The sequence below is a fragment of the Ctenopharyngodon idella genome, chromosome 11 (genome assembly GCF_019924925.1).
Source record: "Ctenopharyngodon idella isolate HZGC_01 chromosome 11, HZGC01, whole genome shotgun sequence".
Lineage (NCBI taxonomy): Eukaryota > Metazoa > Chordata > Actinopteri > Cypriniformes > Xenocyprididae > Ctenopharyngodon > Ctenopharyngodon idella.
The window spans coordinates 12396260-12416287 of NC_067230.1; the positions used below are offsets into that span (position 1 = coordinate 12396260).

The 20028-nt window shown below is 37.7% G+C and overlaps 4 protein-coding genes across 8 annotated transcripts; 2 read left to right on the forward strand and 2 right to left on the reverse strand.

The window, feature by feature from the left end:
* Positions 1 to 204: 204 nt before the first annotated feature.
* LOC127522344 (centriolar and ciliogenesis-associated protein HYSL1-like) lies at positions 205 to 10148 on the forward strand. 2 transcript variants are annotated; one of them, XM_051912185.1, is made up of 12 exons: positions 205 to 351; positions 573 to 672; positions 790 to 900; positions 1000 to 1073; positions 1337 to 1575; positions 1683 to 1738; positions 6903 to 7063; positions 9247 to 9292; positions 9391 to 9454; positions 9558 to 9639; positions 9747 to 9773; positions 9873 to 10148. In XM_051912185.1, exons 2-12 carry the CDS (start codon positions 573 to 575, stop codon positions 10002 to 10004), a joined length of 1092 nt encoding a protein of 363 aa, XP_051768145.1. In that variant the 5' UTR covers positions 205 to 351; the 3' UTR covers positions 10005 to 10148. The 2 variants fall into 2 exon arrangements, with proteins under 2 accessions (XP_051768145.1, XP_051768144.1); XM_051912184.1 differs by lacking the exon at positions 205 to 351 and adding an exon at positions 408 to 464.
* On the forward strand, positions 1746 to 6896 carry LOC127522342 (glutamic acid-rich protein-like). Of its 2 annotated transcripts, XM_051912182.1 has the most exons (2): positions 1746 to 3169; positions 3212 to 6896. In XM_051912182.1, the coding sequence occupies exons 1-2, from the start codon at positions 2717 to 2719 to the stop codon at positions 5435 to 5437; spliced, it is 2679 nt and encodes an 892-aa protein (XP_051768142.1). In that variant the 5' UTR covers positions 1746 to 2716; the 3' UTR covers positions 5438 to 6896. The 2 variants fall into 2 exon arrangements, with proteins under 2 accessions (XP_051768142.1, XP_051768141.1); XM_051912181.1 differs by having other exon boundaries at positions 1746 to 6896.
* mrpl4 (mitochondrial ribosomal protein L4) lies at positions 9520 to 14124 on the reverse strand. 2 transcript variants are annotated; one of them, XM_051912187.1, is made up of 10 exons: positions 13942 to 14124; positions 13762 to 13843; positions 12301 to 12469; positions 12169 to 12220; positions 11923 to 12040; positions 11721 to 11827; positions 10602 to 10711; positions 10428 to 10501; positions 10144 to 10310; positions 9520 to 9667 (listed from the first exon to the last, which is right to left on the reverse strand). In XM_051912187.1, the coding sequence occupies exons 1-9, from the start codon at positions 13987 to 13989 to the stop codon at positions 10165 to 10167; spliced, it is 906 nt and encodes a 301-aa protein (XP_051768147.1). In that variant the 5' UTR covers positions 13990 to 14124; the 3' UTR covers positions 9520 to 9667; positions 10144 to 10164. The 2 variants fall into 2 exon arrangements, with proteins under 2 accessions (XP_051768147.1, XP_051768146.1); XM_051912186.1 differs by lacking the exon at positions 9520 to 9667 and having other exon boundaries at positions 10118 to 10310.
* A 610-nt stretch (positions 14125 to 14734) lies between these two features.
* Positions 14735 to 18662, reverse strand: c11h6orf120 (chromosome 11 C6orf120 homolog). Of its 2 annotated transcripts, none has more exons than XM_051913249.1 (2): positions 18498 to 18662; positions 14735 to 15889 (listed from the first exon to the last, which is right to left on the reverse strand). In XM_051913249.1, exon 2 carries the CDS (start codon positions 15848 to 15850, stop codon positions 15290 to 15292), a length of 561 nt encoding a protein of 186 aa, XP_051769209.1. In that variant the 5' UTR covers positions 15851 to 15889; positions 18498 to 18662; the 3' UTR covers positions 14735 to 15289. The 2 variants fall into 2 exon arrangements, with proteins under 2 accessions (XP_051769209.1, XP_051769210.1); XM_051913250.1 differs by lacking the exon at positions 18498 to 18662 and adding an exon at positions 17728 to 18413.
* Between the last annotated feature and the right edge of the window lie 1366 nt (positions 18663 to 20028).

The following is a 20028-nucleotide window of genomic DNA, read 5'->3' on the forward strand; positions in this document are numbered from 1 at the left end:
ATTTCAAAGGTACAAAAATGAAACATGGTAACAACCGTCTCCGCCAAGATTTCATTGTAAGACTTTATGTTTTATGCATAGGAAACTTGCATCAGTCTTTTCCTGATATGTGTCTTAAAATATAAATAATCGTCTAAGGTAAAATAAATAAATAAATATTTTAAGGACAGTAATATTTATACGTTTTATTGTAGTTAATTTTAACAATCATAGGGTCGCCCAAACACCAGAGGGCGCTGTAACTTTTAATTAAAGCGCTTTCTTACTCTGTTATCTTTTTATTTTGAAAACGGAACCGTCGCCGTTGTCCTGGTACTGAAGACAACAACTATAAAATCTGACCCTTTAAAGGTGAGGAAAAACCGAAAAATAAACATTGTATTTAAAACTTTTCTTATGTTTTCTTTTCATATGTTGCACAACAGCCTTTTTATTTCAACACTATGAACGTTGCTGTCAGTGAGGTAGTTTAAAGAAAGATTTTGCTGAGTTTTGCAGATTGATGTTTTTTTGTCTTGAGTAAATACGACGTATTTGACTAATATCTGATGTGTTTATTTTGTTAATAAAAGATGGAGAGTCTAGACTTTTCTGAGGAAGAGATTCAGCAGCAGTTAGCTGCACTTGGATACAGAAATATTCCCAAACAAAGACTGCGGGAATTCAAGCGAGGTGGGGTAATATTTTGAACTGTTCCAGTCTACATCGGTGCATTTATTTGCGTTTAATTTTCATTTTATAGTACGGTTTGCCTTGAAGTAGTACTGTCATATTATGAATCTCCACCAGATCTAGATCAGCTGATTCGTCATGAAAAGTCAAAGAGTCACAGCTCCAGTGAATGGACTTCTCCAACATCTCACAGCAGTAAAAGCCCACCTGCACTTATTAAAGAAAAGGGTGAGCAGTCACTCCTGCTTTATACTGTGCGTTTTTATGTGACTAAAGCATTTTTGAACACACTTAACCTAACCTGTTTAATTTGTGTTTTTGCCTCAGTTCAACTAAACAACATTGGTCCCAGTTGTAACTACGTTCTCTTCAACACCAGCTCAGCGGGGCAACAGAGAGAGGTATGAGTTTTTAAAGTTGGCATGAAACAGAAGTTGTGATGGTCTTTTCTTCATTATTGTGACGTATATGAATTGCACATGAATTGAAAAAAATAACAATGTTGTGCACGGATAAATAATTTATAATAAACACTGCAATATTACACAAAAAAAAACCCCAGAATTGTCCATTTTGATTTCATGGTGACGTTAAGCACCTTAAAAATGTTATGGGACTGTGTACGCAATATGTATTTTTTTTTCCCCCTATTTTCCATTCCTAGATTTTCACCTCCACATTTAATGAGGACGATCAAGGAGACTCTGGTATGAATCACTACTATGATTCATATTCACGGCACTCATTTGCTCACAGACCAGCTCGGCCCTCCACAGCACCCAACAGGCTGGAGACAGAAGGGCCTTCTGAAATATTTCACTCAGTTTTGGATGGTAGTGAGACAACAAGTCCTGATAGAGATCAGGCTTATTTGAAACCTGTGATTAAAAGAAAAGTTTTAAGGTGGGGACACACAATCATTTCTTAATTTGATAGTTAATGTGAAAAGACATCATCATCATCCATGCGCATGTGCAATAAACATTATTTTCTTATAATTTGTTATATAGAAAGCATCAAGGTAGGTCTCATGTCTGTGATGAGTCCACGCATAGTGAAGATTCTGGTAAGTCCTGTGGTTATGTTTCATGATAATGTTTGGAATTAAATACTAATAAACTACTTACTGAATGCTGCAATGTATATATACTACTTACCATTTTAAAAAAAAAGTTGAAAACGTGAAACAGAATGAATTATGCAACACAATTTTTAATGGTTTTGAAAAAAGACTTTTATGCCCACCAAGGTAAATACAGTACAGTAAAACAATACTGACCACAAACATTTGAATGGTAGTGTACATACCATATCCTGAAGAGTAGTATTGTAGTATTCTATCCCAAATATAGTTATGTGTTGCCTTCAGTGTTGGGAGTTATGTAATCAGATTACGTTTTTCAAGTAACTAGTAAAGTAATGCATGACTTAAATTTACAACAAAATATCTGAGTTACTTTTTCAAATAAGTAACTCAAGTTACATTATTTTCCCGTTTATTGACTAATCGGGAGTAAGTGCAGAGGCGTTGTGTGTGCTGTGTGAACATGATGGTTATTCTAGACTAGTTCTAGACTAAATATGGGCATACATTTTCTTTTACTTCTCCTGGTTCCTATTCTTCTGTATTGCAGAATGGCAGCACAGCTGAAAGGCTTGTTTGTTTGAACTGCGCCCTCTACTGTACAGGCGTGAATTTCTTCAGCCTGAGGCTTATTCATTTCACTTTTGGTGTGAAAGGACCTGTACATTTGGCAAAAATATAACTTTTTTTGTTGTTATAAAAAAACAGCCCAGCCCAGATGAGAAAAGCTAATGCATTAGTTTTAAAAGTAACTTTCCCCAACACCGGCTGCCTTGCCATGTGAATAAAAAAAATAATACCTCCCATACACCAGGTGGTGCAATTAGCCTTATAAACCCAGTTAAGTTCTTACCAGTAATCTTCTTAGTTACATTCCCCCTCCCTCTCAGCCATCTGCTTTGGCTCAGAGTTCATTTTCTTACTGAGGGCTAAAAGAGAGATCTGTCCAGCTACCTCAGGATGTATAAAGCTTTTGACAGCCTTTTAGAAAATGAAAGCAAGGACGACGAAGGATCCCTGTCCTCTTCTTTCTGGACTGATCAGGAAAGTGAGGGGGAAGACAGGGAATATGTTAAGAAAGAAAACGGAAGGATTGGGAGAGAGCCTGAAGGAGACAGTAATGATGAGAAGGAAAGATTTGTAATGGGAGATGATAAAAAGGAGAGGATGAAGGAAACACTTCAAGGGAATGAGTTGGAGAAGGAGAAATATGTGCTGGCTGAAACAAATCCTGAGGCAGATGAAGATGGAAGTGAGGAAGAGAGAGAATGTTTCATAGAAGATGAAAAGGAAAAAAACCTAAAAATAACAAGAACAGATCTAGAAAAAGAGGAGGAGGAGGTAAAAGGCAAAGAGAATGAAGAAGAAAGTGAAGAGGAAACAGGACAAGAGGAGGAAGAAGAAAGTGAAAAGGTGGAAAATGAGCTGGAAGAGGAGGACGAAGAAAGTGAAGAGGAGGAAAATGAGCTGGAAGAGGAGGAAGAAGAAAGTGAAGAGGAGGAAAATGAGCTGGAAGAGGAGGAGGAAGAAGAAAGTGAAGAGGAGGAAATAATAAAAGAGATTGAAGAAGAAAGTCAAGTGGTGGGAAAGGAGGGTGAAGAGGAGGAAGAACAAAGTGAAGTAGAGGAAAAAAGAAAGGAGAGCCAAGAGAAAGAAGAAAGTGAGGAGGAAAAAGAAGCAAGTGAGGAGGAAGAAGGAAGTCGAGACGAGGAAGAAGAGTTTGAGCTGTGTGAACAGGGGGAAAGGGATAAAAAGAAGGAAGAGAAGAGTCTTAAAAAAAGTGAGGAGGAAGAAGATAGTGATGAGGAGAAAGAGAGCTCTGTCAGTGGAGAAAACACTGAGGAAAACAAAGCCCAAAGCAATGATTCAGATGGTGAGAAAGATCAGGTGAGTGTGGAGGAGAGTGAAGAAGAAGAGTCTTTTCCAAAAGAAGACTCAAATAGTGAAGAAACGTGTACAGTTAAAGATTCAGACAGTGATGAAAAGAAAGAGAGTCTCACCAAGGAAGAGAGCACAGGTAGAAGTGGGGAAGAACAACAAGACGAGGAGGAAGGAGAAGAAAATGAAGAAGGAGATAATGTATGTTTTGTATTAGAAGATTATGAAGGTATTGAGGAAAAAATAGATGATGGTAAATCTTTTGTGAAGAAAGAGAGCACAGGAAACTCTGAAAGTGAGGGATCAGAGAACAGCAAACCGAATGAGAGAGAAGCTAACAATGAGGAAGAAATGAAAGATGAAGAGGAACAAACAGATGAGGAGGAGGAAAGAGACTGTTTCGCAAAAGACAGTACAGAGGAAAACCCTGACAGGGATGAGGAACAGGAGAGGAATGTTAAAGGAGATGGAAACAGTGAAGAGAAAGAGAAGGAACGTTTTATCAATGAATATGACAAAGAGATAGAACTTGGAAAGAGTGATGAAAAAGAGGAAGATATAAGCAACAATGTCGATCTGGCAGAGAACAGGCTGGGAGCAGATGAACTTGAAAGTGAGCTGGAAAAGGAGACACAACAATGCAAATCGGCTGAAGAGAATGAGGAAGAAGAGGAGACAGGCTGGTTTTTTGATGCACCTGTTGAGGAAAAGGAGAGTTGTGACCAGGACAGGAAGTCATGGGCAAGTGATGATGATGATGATTATGTTACAGTAACCAGTGGCCATTCGCAGAAATTAGAGGAAGACAACTATAACATGTTACCTGCTTGGGAAGAAGAGCATGCTGATGTACGGCTGAAGAAGGAAACTAGAGACATCTATGTTGAGGATTTTCACGAAAGTCTGGGCAGCCCTGCCGCAAGCATTTTAACGTCCGGTTATGGCACGTACAGACCAGACTCGTCTAAAGATGGAGACCCAGAGGAAGTGGACTATAGAGATGACTGCACTCTGGCTGGATTAGAAGAAGAGAGAGAGTCGATCTTAGATGCTCGTGATTATGATGATAACAGCAGTCTGGTGTGGTTCAGAGACAATCAAGCATTAGAAACATCTGATGGACGAGCTCCTGCAGAATCACCAGATGATAGGCAAGATGTAGACACACAACACCGTACTGATCTAAGCCGTGATGGATCTGAGGATGACAGTCGTCAATTTCTTGACATGCCAAGCAAAGATAATCAAGCTGACCAGCAGCAGACTCCCGCAGAGAATGACATTAGAACTCAAGATGCAGGCTCTCAAAATGTAGCATATTTCAATGATGATTGGGGGGTGGAGGCTTTGCGGGATAGTCTTGACCACCCGTTTAATTTGAGGCACAGGAGGGGCAAAGTTCAAAGGAGACCTGAAGAGAAACAATATGATGATGGATATGATGACTGCACAAAGGAGAAGAGAGTCAGAGCTTATACTGGCTGCCTTGGTGTGTTACACTGTTTAAAGGGATTTGCTTATTTTGTAGTTATTAGAGGTATAGCTGTAGAGCAGGGCTCGTCAATTGGCGGCCCGCGGGCCAAATCCGGCCCGCAGCACCCCAGTCTCCCTCCTCCTCTTTTCCTGGCGGTGCGGCTAAATTTGGTTAGATACGTGGCCGCAGTGGTGCCTGCAGCTGTACGGCTATATACGCACGCTCCTCCGACTGACCTGAGAAACATTTTCCGTGCAAATATTTCAGCAGTTATATATGTTCCGTATTTCTGTCGACAGAACCAGCGATACCTATCATTCGTGAATTAATCATTCTTTTGTCTCGATTCTTTCTTTTCCGTGAATTGGCCAAACGCGCTTGCATAACGATCTGAAACAATTTGGATTTGTTCGGACCGCTCTGTCACTGAATCATCTGTAGTTGTTTTTTCGATCAGTAACAACAAGTACAGAACAGATAGCGCTGTTTTTATGTGTTTCACTAGTTTACTTTGAACTACGCAGCACGACCCATAACGGAATGAAAGCTTAAAGGAGCTGCGTTTATTCCCAGTCACCATTATTAAACAGCATTGCATCATCAAGTGAGAAGCGTTTCAATTTGACACACACCTCTCGGTTACAAACCACAAATCACTCGATGATTAAAATAATTTTAAATCGGATGAAACAGCCTCAACATTCCCAAAGAGACTGATGAGGAAAACAGGAGAAATGTGCCATGAATGAAGATAAAAGACTTTAAAATCCCAAAATCACCACTCTTACATTTACCATGAATGAACTGTAATTTACCATGGTTTGTGGAAACGTGGAATATTTATATTGAATACTATGTTATAGCCATTTATATTGCAATATATTTATTAGGTGGGTAGGGGAATATATAATTAATGTCTTTGTTAGGGTGTAGTTTGTACCTGTGTTTAGGCGTTTTTTTATAGGCCTATATAACATATCATAATATAATATCATTTGACAGTGGTAGTGAGTAGCCATGTATGGTTTTACCTGTGGTTACCAAGCCTAATTAATAATAAAATAATTCTTACCAATAACCCTATTTATGCAAAAGACTAACCTTGTGCTTGTGGCCGCTCATTTGGAATACTCCAAATTCACTAATGTCAGAACGAGTTTAAATTACTCACCCTCATGTCGTTCCACACCCGTAAGACTTTCGTTCATCTTCAGAACACAAATGAAGATCTTTTTGATGACAGAATGCTGTCAGATTTCCTTCCATTGACTGCCTTTGCAACTTCCATTTTGACGGTTCAAAAACTTCATAAAGAGATCGGAAAACTAATCCATATGAATCGAGCAATTTATTCTAAATTATCTGAAGAGAATCGATCACTTGTTATGATAAAAAGATTTAATTTAGGCTTTTACTCGCATGTAAACATTGATCTTAACAAACAAAACCAAAAGAAACTTAAAAAGATCTTAATTTGTGGTTGAAGATGAAGTCTTACGGGTGTGGAACGACATGAGGGTGAGTAATTAATGACAGAGTTTTCATTTTGGGGTGAACTAACCCTTTAAGAACAAATTCATGTGTGTATGCACATGTTGTGAATTAGGCAGAGATTTTTCATGAGAAGTTCTCCTGTGCGTACAAATATGAAATAATACACGCAGTTATTAGTGAATGAGACCCATTATGTTGAAAACAATTGTGCAGCTTAATATTTTTGTGAAAACCACAATACATTTTTTTGATGAATACGGTATGTTTTAGATGTGTGTAATCCTATGCTTGTTTTTGTAGGTACAGTTAGTGAGCTGGAGGAGCGTTTGGACCATATGCGGATCGGTGCATCTCGTGTGCAGTATGACTCAGAGAGTGAAGAAACAGGAAGTTACAGTGACCGATCCAGCTCTGTGATGGAGGAACCCCCGAGTGTTTTCCGGGAATACATCAAAGGCATGGTCAGTAGACACCTTCCTACTTACCAGTCTTCAACACTTTTCAATTTTAAAGGGGGGGGGTTTGTATCACAAACAGTTTCTGCCAATCTCATGTTCATCTTGAGTACCTATAGAGTAGTAGTGCATCCTTCATATCTCCAAAAAGTCTTTAGTTTTATCATATTTATAAAAGATACATACGCTGTACCAAGTCTTTCTGAAAACAGCCGAGCACCCGGAGGCGTGTCCTGTGAGCGGAGCTAAAGAGTGAGGAGCATGCGCAGCTTTTGCGTAGCGATCGTCTGCAAGCTATCAATGGTCAGCTAAACAAATGTATTTAAACACACACAATACACCACCACATTATACCTGGATAACTTTTGAATCACTATAATGAATATAGTGTATAGTGAATGATGAATAATGAATTTATGAATTCACTACATTCGTGTTGTTTACATTATATGCACTTAGGCGCCTATTACCAACAAAACAGACATTTGAAGCACTTTTACTCACCACCTGCGGTTCCGACTCATGACCGGAATCATTATCGCTGTGACCGCTCCATCTTTCAGTTTCAAATAATCTGTAAATCCAGTGTGGAACTGGGCCTTGTTTATAAAACCGATCCTGAGGGCTCGAGCAGCCACGGAAAAACACCAGATATTCTCCATTCATTTTAACCAGTAAAAAAGTGATTGCAACCATCAGTTTCTATGTTTATTTTAATAACAAATATTGAGAGCGCATTAATGTAATGCGTGAGCACAAAACTCTCAGCTCCACTTAACGCTGGGTTCTTTGGAAAGCAAGGTTATCTTTCCCTCACAACCAAACATTGTTGATTTTGTGAAGTCCTGTGACCTGTGCAGCGCTGCCGACGACTTCCGTAAAGCCGAACACGCGTTGATGGGCGTCCTCCTGCTCTCTCGCTCTGGTCGACGTGTGCATGCACGCTCTTTTAGGAGAAGTGCCCATACAAGGAATTCCGATCTTAATGACGTCACACAGTGAAGTTTATGAGGATTTGAAATACTCCGTCATTCGTCCAACTCGTGTTTTGAAACTTTGGCCATGTTTAGCATGAGAATCCAACTCTTTAACAGTGTAAATAAGTCAGAATACATGAAATAGCATTATACCCCCCCCCCTTTAAACTTGAATTGTTTTTCCAAGGGCGCAGGTTTGATTTTTGACAAAAAAGCCTCCCTTTTTATGCATTTATGATATACTTTTAATTGCAATTTCATGTCATCTAAAGCCTTTATTTATAGATATCAGTAGGAACTCACTCATAACTCTTTAACATAATCGTGACAATGCAAAAAAAAGAAAAACCGTTATTCAGGGTTTGACATTTAGGCTTTTAGCTTATCGTTTTTTGTAATTTTATAAGTTAAAGGTTAACTTTACAGTAGCCTACATCAGATAATGTATGTTGAGCACTTACAGGCAGGGTGCAAATTACACAGTTTTTTGCGGGTCAGAGCGCTCTTAATGACACTGTACATAATTTTAATTTTATTTTTAGACTTAATTTCGCCATTTTTGCCTTTATTGAGATAAGATATTATAGGTAATCAACAGGAAGCAAAGAGGGAGAGAGAGGGAGATGGGATGGGGAAAGGTCCCCGAGCCAGGATTGAAACTTGGATCGCCTGAAGAGAAACCACACTATATATTGGAGCGCTGCCCATGAGTCTGTCGTCTCAGACTCATCACTTTATTTTAATATTAAAAATGAATTGAACCAATGATAATACTTAAAACGAGACCAGGAGTCTACTGCTAAAGTAACAAACAAAAATTTCAAGCGCATCTGTTTGATAGACAAACCACACGCTCTTATTTCAGTGTTTTTCATTTTGTGGATATTTTAGGAGTTTGCTCAATACATTGTTTAACAACATTAAGTTAAAGTTAAAGAGGGTAAACTTACCTTAGATTCTCTATTCATGCATTAAATGCACGTCCCTGGAAGAGCGCATGCAGTTTTCTAACGTATTTAATTTGACTTCTCAGGTAATTTCAGTGGTATGGCCCATTTCAGATGCAGCCAAAATTACAACAGTGGTTGCAAATAAATATATTTTAATTGTTTGATCAAAATTAATGCTAGGGTCAATTCAGTAGTTGCTGGATATTGGTAAGAACATGTCCCTGTTGTCCCCACTAATTTCTAAGCCCTTGTCCTCCAACAGACACGATCACACAGTGAGAGTGATATTCGGCCTCGTCCAAAGTCATGTAAGTTCCATTTTCACATCTAGTTTCAGTTCATACATGTTTCCTTGACCCATGATTGTCAGTTTGCATGAATTTACAGAATTCGATTCTCTTCACAGTTATACGGCCAGTTTTTGATCATCCTCACACGAGGAATCTGAAGAAAACTGATCCAGTGGCAAGGTATAATACTTGAAGGATTTACACTAGAAATGTGATAGATAACCCACTAAACACCACAAACTGATTGTAATGTTGATCTGAATGTGTTTGACTCCTTTATCAGGTATTTCCAATATAAGCAGGACTGGGAGACATATAAACCTCCAGGAGAGAAGAGCAGGAAGGAGCTGCACTGGGCCATCAGGGTAATCCTGTACTTGTTTTTAGGAGTGCCTGCATGTTAAGAAAAGCAAGAGTATTAATGTGTGTGTGTGTATATATAGTTTGATTTTTATTATTTTTTTCCCCTCAGGAACAACTCATGTATCAGCCTCCACCAGTAAGTCACTCACTCACACACATATATATTCATTTATTTATTTTTGGAAAGGACTGTCTAGATTCTCTCAATCTGAGTGTTTTTTTCTTGTCTCTACAGCCAAGACCTCAGAAGACGTACATCCCCAACAGTTACATAGTTCCAACAGAGAAGAAACGATCTGCACTAAGATGGGAGATCCGACATGATTTAGCACATGGCATTATCCCAACAAAAATCTCCTATCCTTGACATGAAGAATATTCCACTGATGCCTTATCTTTTATATATGCTTAATGTTATTTATTCATATGATGTTTTTTTTTACTCCATGGAACTTGTGAAATGAGACAATTAGATCACCGTTTTTATGAAATAAACATTTTATTACTCAAAGTCAGTGTTGCTGTGTTCATGGCAGGTCTCTGTATGGGAGTTTGAAGGGATACAGGGGAGTGTAACGCACATCATGCCAAAGAAGCTTCTTTTCAAGAAATTTTACAGCTTCCAGAGTGAGAACCAGACTCTCATGTTTCAACATGCTGTGGACGTTTAGACCTGTAAAAACAAAAAAAGACCTGTAAAAACTTCATAGAAGCTTTAATACAGAAGTCACATTCCCTTATGATTGGTCTACAAATAAATGGACGCTTTAGATGTCGTCAGTTTGTTTACCTATAGCTGGAATAATATTCACTGTTTTCAGATTTTCGGTTGCCTTGAGAATGTTCTGAGGGAATTCATCACCTCTGGAATGCATGTATTCAACAACAACAGAAAAAGAAATTACTTAGGAAAACATGTATATCAGGTTGGCAAAGGCATATACATTCACTCTCACAGACTTACACATCAACGATGAGGACTGATTCCCCCCACTGTCTGTGTTTGACCAGGTCCTGGAGATAGTGGGGGTCTGGACTGGGAATCTCCAGCGAGTCCACAATATGAAGATAATCCTGGGGAAATAATGAGACTTTCACTTAGTTTATGGTATTTCGTCTAGCAGAATATTTATGAACCAAACTAATTTTCAATTATTGACAAGCGCATCAGTTTTGCTAAATAAAGCTGAAATAAAAGACGAAAAAAAAAAAAAGGTTAACAAACTCACGATTTAAAGTCCCCCTGTGGTGAAAATCAAGTTTTTAATGTTGTTCATATGTCTATGGGGTGTTTTTAATATGCTTTAAGACAACTGCTGAGTATTTTCTATTTAAAACTGCAGTAAACCAAAGACAGTCTCAAACCTGCAGTTTGAAATCGCTGGTGTTTCTTACGTGACAAACTAACTTGTAATTAATCACATCAACGTGCTGGCGGGCTTTAGCATATCATTAACTATGACTGCTCTGAAGCAAGGGAGTCGTGTAACATTAGCAACACAGCTGTTTGATAACGTGGTCATACAAAAGGCTAATCATAATAAGTATCGTTATGTGTCTGATGTGAAAAGCGTTACTATTGCGCAGCGTTTACCTCAGTAAAGTTGACCGAGTGGATCTCTGAGCTTGTGAAAGTGAGCGGGGGCGGAGCTAATTAGCATATTCATAGATCTATGTATACTAAATGAGGCAAGGGTGTAGAGTTACATTCAAGCTATATTAAGGCATTCCAAAGGAAAAAACATTTAAATATGTCATTTTGGTGATCAAAATGAGTTTTAACAGATATAATTATTGACTACAGGGGGACTTTAAGAAGTCCTTAATTACTAAAGCTAAAATTGAAATAAAAATAAAAGTTGTAAGAGAAAAATACATAAAAAAAAAAAATAAAAAAAAAAATAAAAAAGTAATAAAAATGACAAAGCACATAACAAAATACCTAATACTTGACAACTGAAAATGTAAAAATAAATGCTAATTCAAAATATTAATAAATATTAAAAAAAAGAAAACAGTATGTAAATAATACTTAAGTGCATTCCATAGCAAGCAAGACTTTTACAGTGTAGCCCATCCTCACCTGAGCCAATTTGGCAGTTAGGGCGATTTTCAGCCCTTGCACCCGCACCTTCATGGGTAACATGTAATAATAGCTGGTTGGTCCTCGTGGACCATGAGCTACTCCCCCTGAATTGCCAAGAGGAGCATTTGTTTAGTTATTTAATGGGTTCACTGCTATATAGTCATATATCATTTTAAATTAAACTCAAATATTATCTCACCTCCCCTCCATAATGGAGAACGAATGCTTCCATGTCGTGCCCGCCCACTTCCTTTTTGTTTCCATGGTTTCCTGCCTCCACCGCTGACTTCAGCTCTTGACTTGACTTTTGCATGGCTCTACAGTAATTACATCACATATGTTTATGTCATATGCAATAATTCAGTATGACTAAGGTTTATAGAACATGATTTGGACAGTATCTTAATGCACAGAAAAGCATAAAATGCTCCTCGTGGATACTTACTATTCGTTTGAAATTACGTTGCCAGACCTCTACAGCATGGAGAATATCCAACCTGTTAATAGGAACAAAAATCAACCATTTGTTTGCAGCATAACTTCATCCTGAAATCATTCAGAGGACTAAATGGTTTACCTGACAGGCACTGAGAAGACATCAGGGTGTAGGTCAACCACACCAAGAGGTTCACCGTCATGACTTTCCAAAGACTCGAGCCACGTTTGAGTGGGTGCCAGGTGAGTCGGGATATCAGCCTCACATCTGCGCAGCACTGGAAGATCAGAGCCGGATGGAGGAGCCCTCTCTGAAACAAGAGTTCAGATACGTTCGTCACAAGCATTTTACAATGACATTGTTGCAGTTACATTGACAACGAACAAAAATTCAGCATGGAAACCAAAGTTCCTGCTAAAAAATTTTAATTACTTCAGTTGTTATTACTAGGGAACTATATTAAGTTAAAGGGTTAGTTCACCCAAAAATGAAAATTATGTCATGAATTACTCACCATCATGTCGTTTCACACCCGTAAGACCTTCGTTCATCTTCAGAACACAAATCAAGATATTTTTGATGAAATCCAATGGCTCAGTGAGGCCTCCACTGACAGCAAGATCATTTCCTTTTTTAAAGTCCAGAAAGCTACTAAAGACATATTTAAAACAGTTCATGTGAGTACAGTGGATCAACCTTAATATTATAAAGCGACGAGAATACTTTTTGTGCACCAAAAAAAAAAAATTACGACTTTAATCAACAATATCTAGTGATGGGCGATTTCAAAACACTGCTTCATGAAGCTTCGAAGCTTTATGAATCTTTTGTTTCGAATCAGTAGTTTGGAGCACGCATCAAACTGCCAAAGTCACCTGAACTACTGAAATTTCGAAACACTTATGATGTAACGAAGCCTCGTTTACCAATTTTGGCGCTCCGAACCACTGATTCGAAACAAAAGATTCGTTAAGCTTCCTGAAGAAGTGTTTTGAAATCGCCCATCATTAGATATTGTTGAATAAAGTCGTTGTTTTGTTTTTTTGGCGCACAAAAAGTATTCTTGTCACTTTACAATATTAAAATTGAACAACTGTACTCACATGAACTGTTTTAAATATGTTTTTAGTAGCTTTCTGGGCATTGAAAAAGGAAATGATCTTGCTGTCAATGGAGGCCTCACTGAGCCATCGGATTTTATCAAAAATATCTTAATTTGTGTTCTAAAGATGAACGAAGGTCTTACGGGTGTAGAACGACATGAGGGTGAGTAATTAATGACTGAATTTTCAATTTTGGGTGAACTAACCCTTTAATATAGGTTGTCCTTGCACTCCGTCTGTCATTTGGTTGAACAGCTTTATAGATAACAATAATGGGTAATAGAAAGTTCCCCCAGTTTCATTGTGAAAGCAGTTCAGTATGGTATATTTGTAGAAACTATGGTTGCCGTGTCATACTTTTAACTCAGGAAGTAGGAGTGTAAAGCTTAAATCACTTCAAAGCCAGACATTTATTCTTCTCAGAAGTAAGTAGTATTCTCAGTAATATTAGCAATTAATGTATTATAACTCTCTATTAAATACGCAAAGCTTTGCCTACTTTGTCCCGCGACTCCGATGAGATTTGATGGGAGTCGCAGATTTGATGGAAGTGCGCTTTCTTCAGAAACCGATGAGATGAACTGGTTTGAGAAAAATCATGGTTTAACTCGTCAATGTGTTCCAGCATGAACATAAGTATCGTATTCACACGCGTTTATATTACAGGATGAACACTTACCCTTTTAACAACCGTTCTTCCACATATTGCCAACGTGGCACGAAACATGATGCGGGCTAAATAAATGAAATACTAAAAACACTGGTGTTATAATTTCAGCTTCTTACATTATTTGGCTTCCCTGTCAGGAAGGTCGTATGCGTACAATTCCGTCGCCTTCATATGACGTAAGCCGCGTTTTGTCTCCTGAATTATATGCAATAAACATAGCCCTACTCGTTTGGGGGGTATTATGATAACGTTTGTAACAATTTTGTATATGAGATGCTACAGGTGTTCATTTATTATTTTTTAAATATTTATTTTAATTACATATATTATTATTGCTTTATAATATGCTCTCTGTATATGTATGTATAGAGCATGTGTACATATACAGTATATATATGTATACATTAGAGTATGCTTGTGTCTGTGTGTGTGTATATTGTATTTTAATATTTATACAAAGATTGAGATGAGCATAATATAGATTATTGCATATATAATAGGTATCTTCACATTCCAAAATAATATACTTACTGTATATTGTGTCTAAAACAATATATTGTTATAATATACTGTAAACAATACACAATAACAGTTGATGTGACTTATTCAGAGACACAGCTGTATCTAATCGAGTATTCATGGAATACCATACCATATTAACACAGTGACAAAACACAGTAACATTACAAAGCACTAAACATAAGCTTAAACATACGTTTTTGAACATAAGCTCTTATTTGTACAAAAACACATATATAACACAGAAGCTGAACACAATCCTAAGTAATGTTGGACACAGAGAAACTTTCAAAAATAAGTGATTATTTTATTTGTATCTTACAACTACAGGTGCAGAAGATTCTTTGCTGTTTATTAGCCAACAGACTCTCCTTCACAATAGGCACAGCTGTACAACCTTCATCACAAGGTGATTTGTGTGATTGCATAGTGCAGTTTAAAACCTAAAATTTACATCCCAATGTCAGTAAAAGACAAATAAACACGCCACACAACATACTTTTTTTTATAACTCAATCAATTAAATGTCAGAAGAGAACCAATCAGGTCAAAAGAGAAAACCGTGTGTTTAACATGTCAAGTGCAATCAGTTGTGTTGATATGCAAATTATAAAGCTGTTAGTCAAATTAGATGACATATTAAGAAAACTACGGCAGAAATGTACATTGTCCTTATAGAGTGGTGGTGGCGCCTCACTATATTAAAACAAAACTTCAGGAAAACATTTCTACTCCTTTGTCAAAACTCTGGCCAAAAAGAAATTCTGTTTATTTGATCTAAACGGGAAGAACAGTTCATTGTGGCAAATGTGGTATTATGGCACCTGGCACATCAAAATCAAAACAAAATTTCAAGTATGATCTTAAGAATCCCAATTAGAATAGTCCACAGGATGGATTCCTCTTCTTCCATCACATCCTCAGGGCCCTGAGAGTGTTGAGACTGACCAGGAGTCTCATTTGAAGGATAAGAGTTTTTGTCCATTTCATCTTCTGTCAGTGCTGTCTGGTCGTAAAACACCTTCATCTCAAACTCACTCTCCATGTAGGAGGGATGTCCGTAGATCCCGATTCCAACAGGCCTTACAAAATCCCCTGGGACGACTACCACATCCTGGCCACAGGTGGTAGACTGAAGCTTGTAGGAATCAAAGTTTGGCCGCAGCGTCTTGTCAGAGACGTAGAGATCTGCATCTCCTTTAAGGCTTTGCATGTGGAGGATAATGCGTCCTTCGTGGTTAAGACGCAGGTAGCTGTAGTTTCCCGCCCCTATGTGGCCTTGCACGACATGTAGCAGGACCCATTCATCTGGCACGGAAGGCTCCTCTGAGTGCTGCGGAGAGCCCAGGGCCTGGGAGAGGGCCGCCAACACCAACAAACCACCCCAGCACAGCGCCATGGTCACTGCTGCCAGACCCCAGCTACATCTGTAACCCACCTGCAATCAAAAAAATAAATTATTTCAGTATCATCAGAGCCCAGCAAAAGAAATTTTCACATATTTCAGATAGTGGATTGGATCAAATCATGAAAATGGGTTTGAAAGAAAAAAAAGGATTCTGAAATCAGATTAGAACACTTAATCCAATCTAGATCAAACCTTCAGTATGTGTTGTTCAAAACTTTTTAATAGTATTGGGATACCTTTGATCCCCCCAAAAAATCTAGATTATCCGATCCCATCAGAAGGGTGGATTTCAGGAACAAAATTTAATTATATATATATATATATATATATATATACACACACACACACACAGATATGTATATATTGCACTTGATTTAAAGGCGTAGTACACTCAAAAAATGAAAATTCTGTCATTAATTATGACCCCCATGTCGTTTAAAACCCGTAAGACTTTCGTTAATCTTTGGAACACAAATGAAGATCTTTTTTAATGAAATCTGAGAGATTTCTGTCTCTTTATTGCCAGCTACACAACTACTACTTTGACGCTTCAAAAAGTTCATAAAGAGATCAGAAAATTAATCCATATGAATTGAGCGGTTTAGTCCAAATTTTCTGAAGAGACACGATAACTTTATATGATGAACAGATTGAATTTAGACTTTTGTTCAAATATAAACATTCATCAACTCGCATCAGCTGTGGTAAACGGAAGCTCAAACATGCTTGCTTGACATGCGAGAACCAATGAGGTTCATTCTCTTGTTACGCAGCACGTTTGAGCTTCCACAAGAACCAATGAGGTTTGTTCTCACGCATCAAGCAAGTACTATTGAGTTTCTCTTATGTTCGCTGATCAGTGTTTATATGTGAATAAATTCAATCTGTTCATCATATAAAGCGATCGAGTCTCTTCAGAAAATTTGGACTAAACCTTTTGATTCATATGGATTCGTTTTACGATCTCTTTATGAACTTTTTGAAGCGTCAAAGTGGTAGTTGCGTAGCTGTCAATGGAGGGACAGAAATCACTCAGATTTTATTACAAATGTCTTCATTTTTGTTCTGAAGATGAACGAAAGTCTTATGGGTTTGGAACAACATGAGGGTGAGTAAATGACAGAATTTTCATTTTTGGGTGAAACCATTAAAGTCATTAAGAAGATAAAGTAGAAGCAGGCTATATATTAAGGCTGTTACAGTCCAGCAAATATATATATATATATATATATATATAAATATATATAGTCCCCAAACAGCAGTCAATATCAAACAAAAATAATACATTTAGTTTTAACTATCATTTATCACTGTATATTAATTACAATGAGACAGAGAGATGACTTAAAAAGTAGTTTCTAACAATTGCATCCCTGTAGGGGCAGACACAATTACTGTTGCTCAGTGAAATTTCATACACAAAATCTAGTCATTTCAATAGGAATCCACACGTTCTGGAGTTTCGTGTGAGGACAAAAAAAGATTTCCATGTAGATTCTGCTAATGTTCGAGTTGCTTGGTTTGAAAGTGACTTCTGTGTGAGCAGTGCTTAATACATCACTACACTACTGACAATGGACCTTTTTCTTGTCTGTGCTGTGAGTCAGACGAGGGACCTGACTGGTTAAAAGAAACTGAAATTGGAACGGGATTTTTGTATAGTTTTTTGTGCTGTTTTCAGTCTCTTCAAATAAAAACACAAAGTGACCCAATGTTGACTATCTGTTGTTCTTTATATAAATAGTGATATACAGTCTCATTTAGAGCACTGTTAATCTGGATTTGGTGTTCTGGAAAAGTTTATCTCGATCAGTGTGATCCAATACAATGTTGATTTGAAAAGCAAGCACAAAAGTAAGATGGATTACCTGATCCTTGATAGCAAAACATGGGATTTCAAAATCCAGATCATTCTCATCCAGATTAAACTTTTTGAACAACTGGGCCCTGAGCCTGATATCAGACTACTTGGAGTGATGCGTTTCCTGTGACGTTTGACCAACATACTTTGCACCCAGAGGCATTCGTAATGGTGAAAAGACACCATTTGACCTACGTCGTACATCTGGACTGACAGCAAGCGGTTAAAAATATCTCTCTCGCTATTTTTAAGCAGCTACACACTCACACAGCCAATGGCCATGGTCGTGTAATGTCAGTCCTGCCAGAGAAAACTGCTTCAAGACCCCATATTCAAATGAAACTGTAAATACTTTAACCGAATAATGCATCTGAAACTTGATTTCAGGGCGTATGCAGGGCAGTCATAAAGTAGATCGTTCCACGTAAATAAAACTTTTGTTGCATAAATAAACAGTCAAAAGCGAAAGCATAAATTAAAAGATGGCATTTAAAGGTCTATTTGTATATTACAGCAATATTAAAAACAGACACCCGGATATCTTCAGAAGACCTATTTTTTGAAATATACGTTACGTTATAGGTTAAATTATTTGCACAATGCCATATACTATACACACTCCGATTCTAAATTAAAACGCCATCTAATTCCTGAAACTTGCACAAAAGAATAAGACAGCTATTCAGCTAGCTGGCTAACAGACCAGTAGTTTTTCATAAAAACCGAAACAAAATAACTATTTGTAATTAACAAAGGTTCTTTGATATGTTCACTTACACATGTATTATTTTGAGTTACCGGTGCATTGTCAAAAATAATCCATGTGAAAGGAGAGTCGGCGTCGTTATGTTTGGATTTTTCTGTTACAGGTGTTGAGTTGACTACTGGACGTTCTGGGACGTGATGCCATTATAACGCGCAACAGCGCCCTCTGTAGGACAGGAGGACAGCACATCATAAATGACAAAATATCATAATTCTCCTGTGATATTTGTATGTAGACAGACATTATTAGCAGACGAAATAAATAAAATAGCGAGTGTGAAAAGTGTGCTTATTCTTTAAAAAGTCGAAATGGTTGAACGATTTTCAAAAGAAGTACATTATGAATGTTGAAATGATGTGTAGCCAAGTACCACAGCTTGTTGGATACTAAGTCACCCACACCAACTACAACTAACATTGTGATAAGCATATGTGTGAACTGTAATAAGGCTGATTTACTGTTGTGTGTTTGGTTTTGCTCAATGTGTATTCATCGTATTTTGGTGACTTGGTTGTAAACAACTTCAAACGTATTGCAATAAATAAATGGATTTGAAGAAGAATATTTTGGTCAGTTTAGTCAGTTTTTTTTTTCATTGAACCAAAGAGAAACATTGAGAATAAGCATAATGGCACAGTCTCCATGCTACACTAATAATAGTAGTAAGGCTTTCCTCTGTGTAAATTTTTAGCTGTATTATTTGTGTCACCTTCAAAAAACTGCTCTTGAGAAATTTTATGTTTATGTTTGCTTTATCAAATTCATTTAAGACCTGCATTTCTTTCTTAATTGGATTCAAATGAATCATTCCTCTAACAACATCCCACAACTTTTTAGAATTCTGACTTCTCTAACACAAGTTATGTACGGTGTACATTTTAGGACTTCCTCACACCTCAGTCATACAACGAAAAGGCGTCATGCCTCAGACTAAAAAGACTTCAGTCATCGGACAAAACGGCATCGCGCCTCAGACTGAAAGGCTTCAGGTCTCAGGAAAACGACGTCAGGTGTAAGGTCTCGTACAATTAGGCATCAGACTAAACAGCCTGTTTCCCCTTTTATGCTTTCAAAGCTAGCTTTCTATTGCTAGCAGTTAGGGGTAACACATTAGTTCAAGTAACAAGTAAAGTAACGATTTTTTTTAAAAATAATATTGCAAGTTGACAGCTCTCCTGTCCCTAAAGTCAAAGTCCCTTTAAGACAAGTCATTTCTCTCGGCGGCCATCTTTGAAACGCCTCTCGGGCATGCAAGTGCAACTCCTATCTCTTTGAATGGGGAAACATCAAATTCTCCAAAGCTGTTTGCCAAGCTTTGGATTAAATTTCATATTTGAATGAAATCTGACAACATCTGTCTCACATTTTTTTTCCCAAACGCTCGAATCATGACAAAAAAAACTATTTTTTAGGCTGGATCAAGCTAATGCGCATGCGCAGACCTAAATGCGCGTCTCTTGTGCCTCATTTCGGAGGCGCGGGTCTGACTGTTTCTATAGAAACCGGTGCTTCTAACGGCTGCTGCAGTGACGCAATGACTTT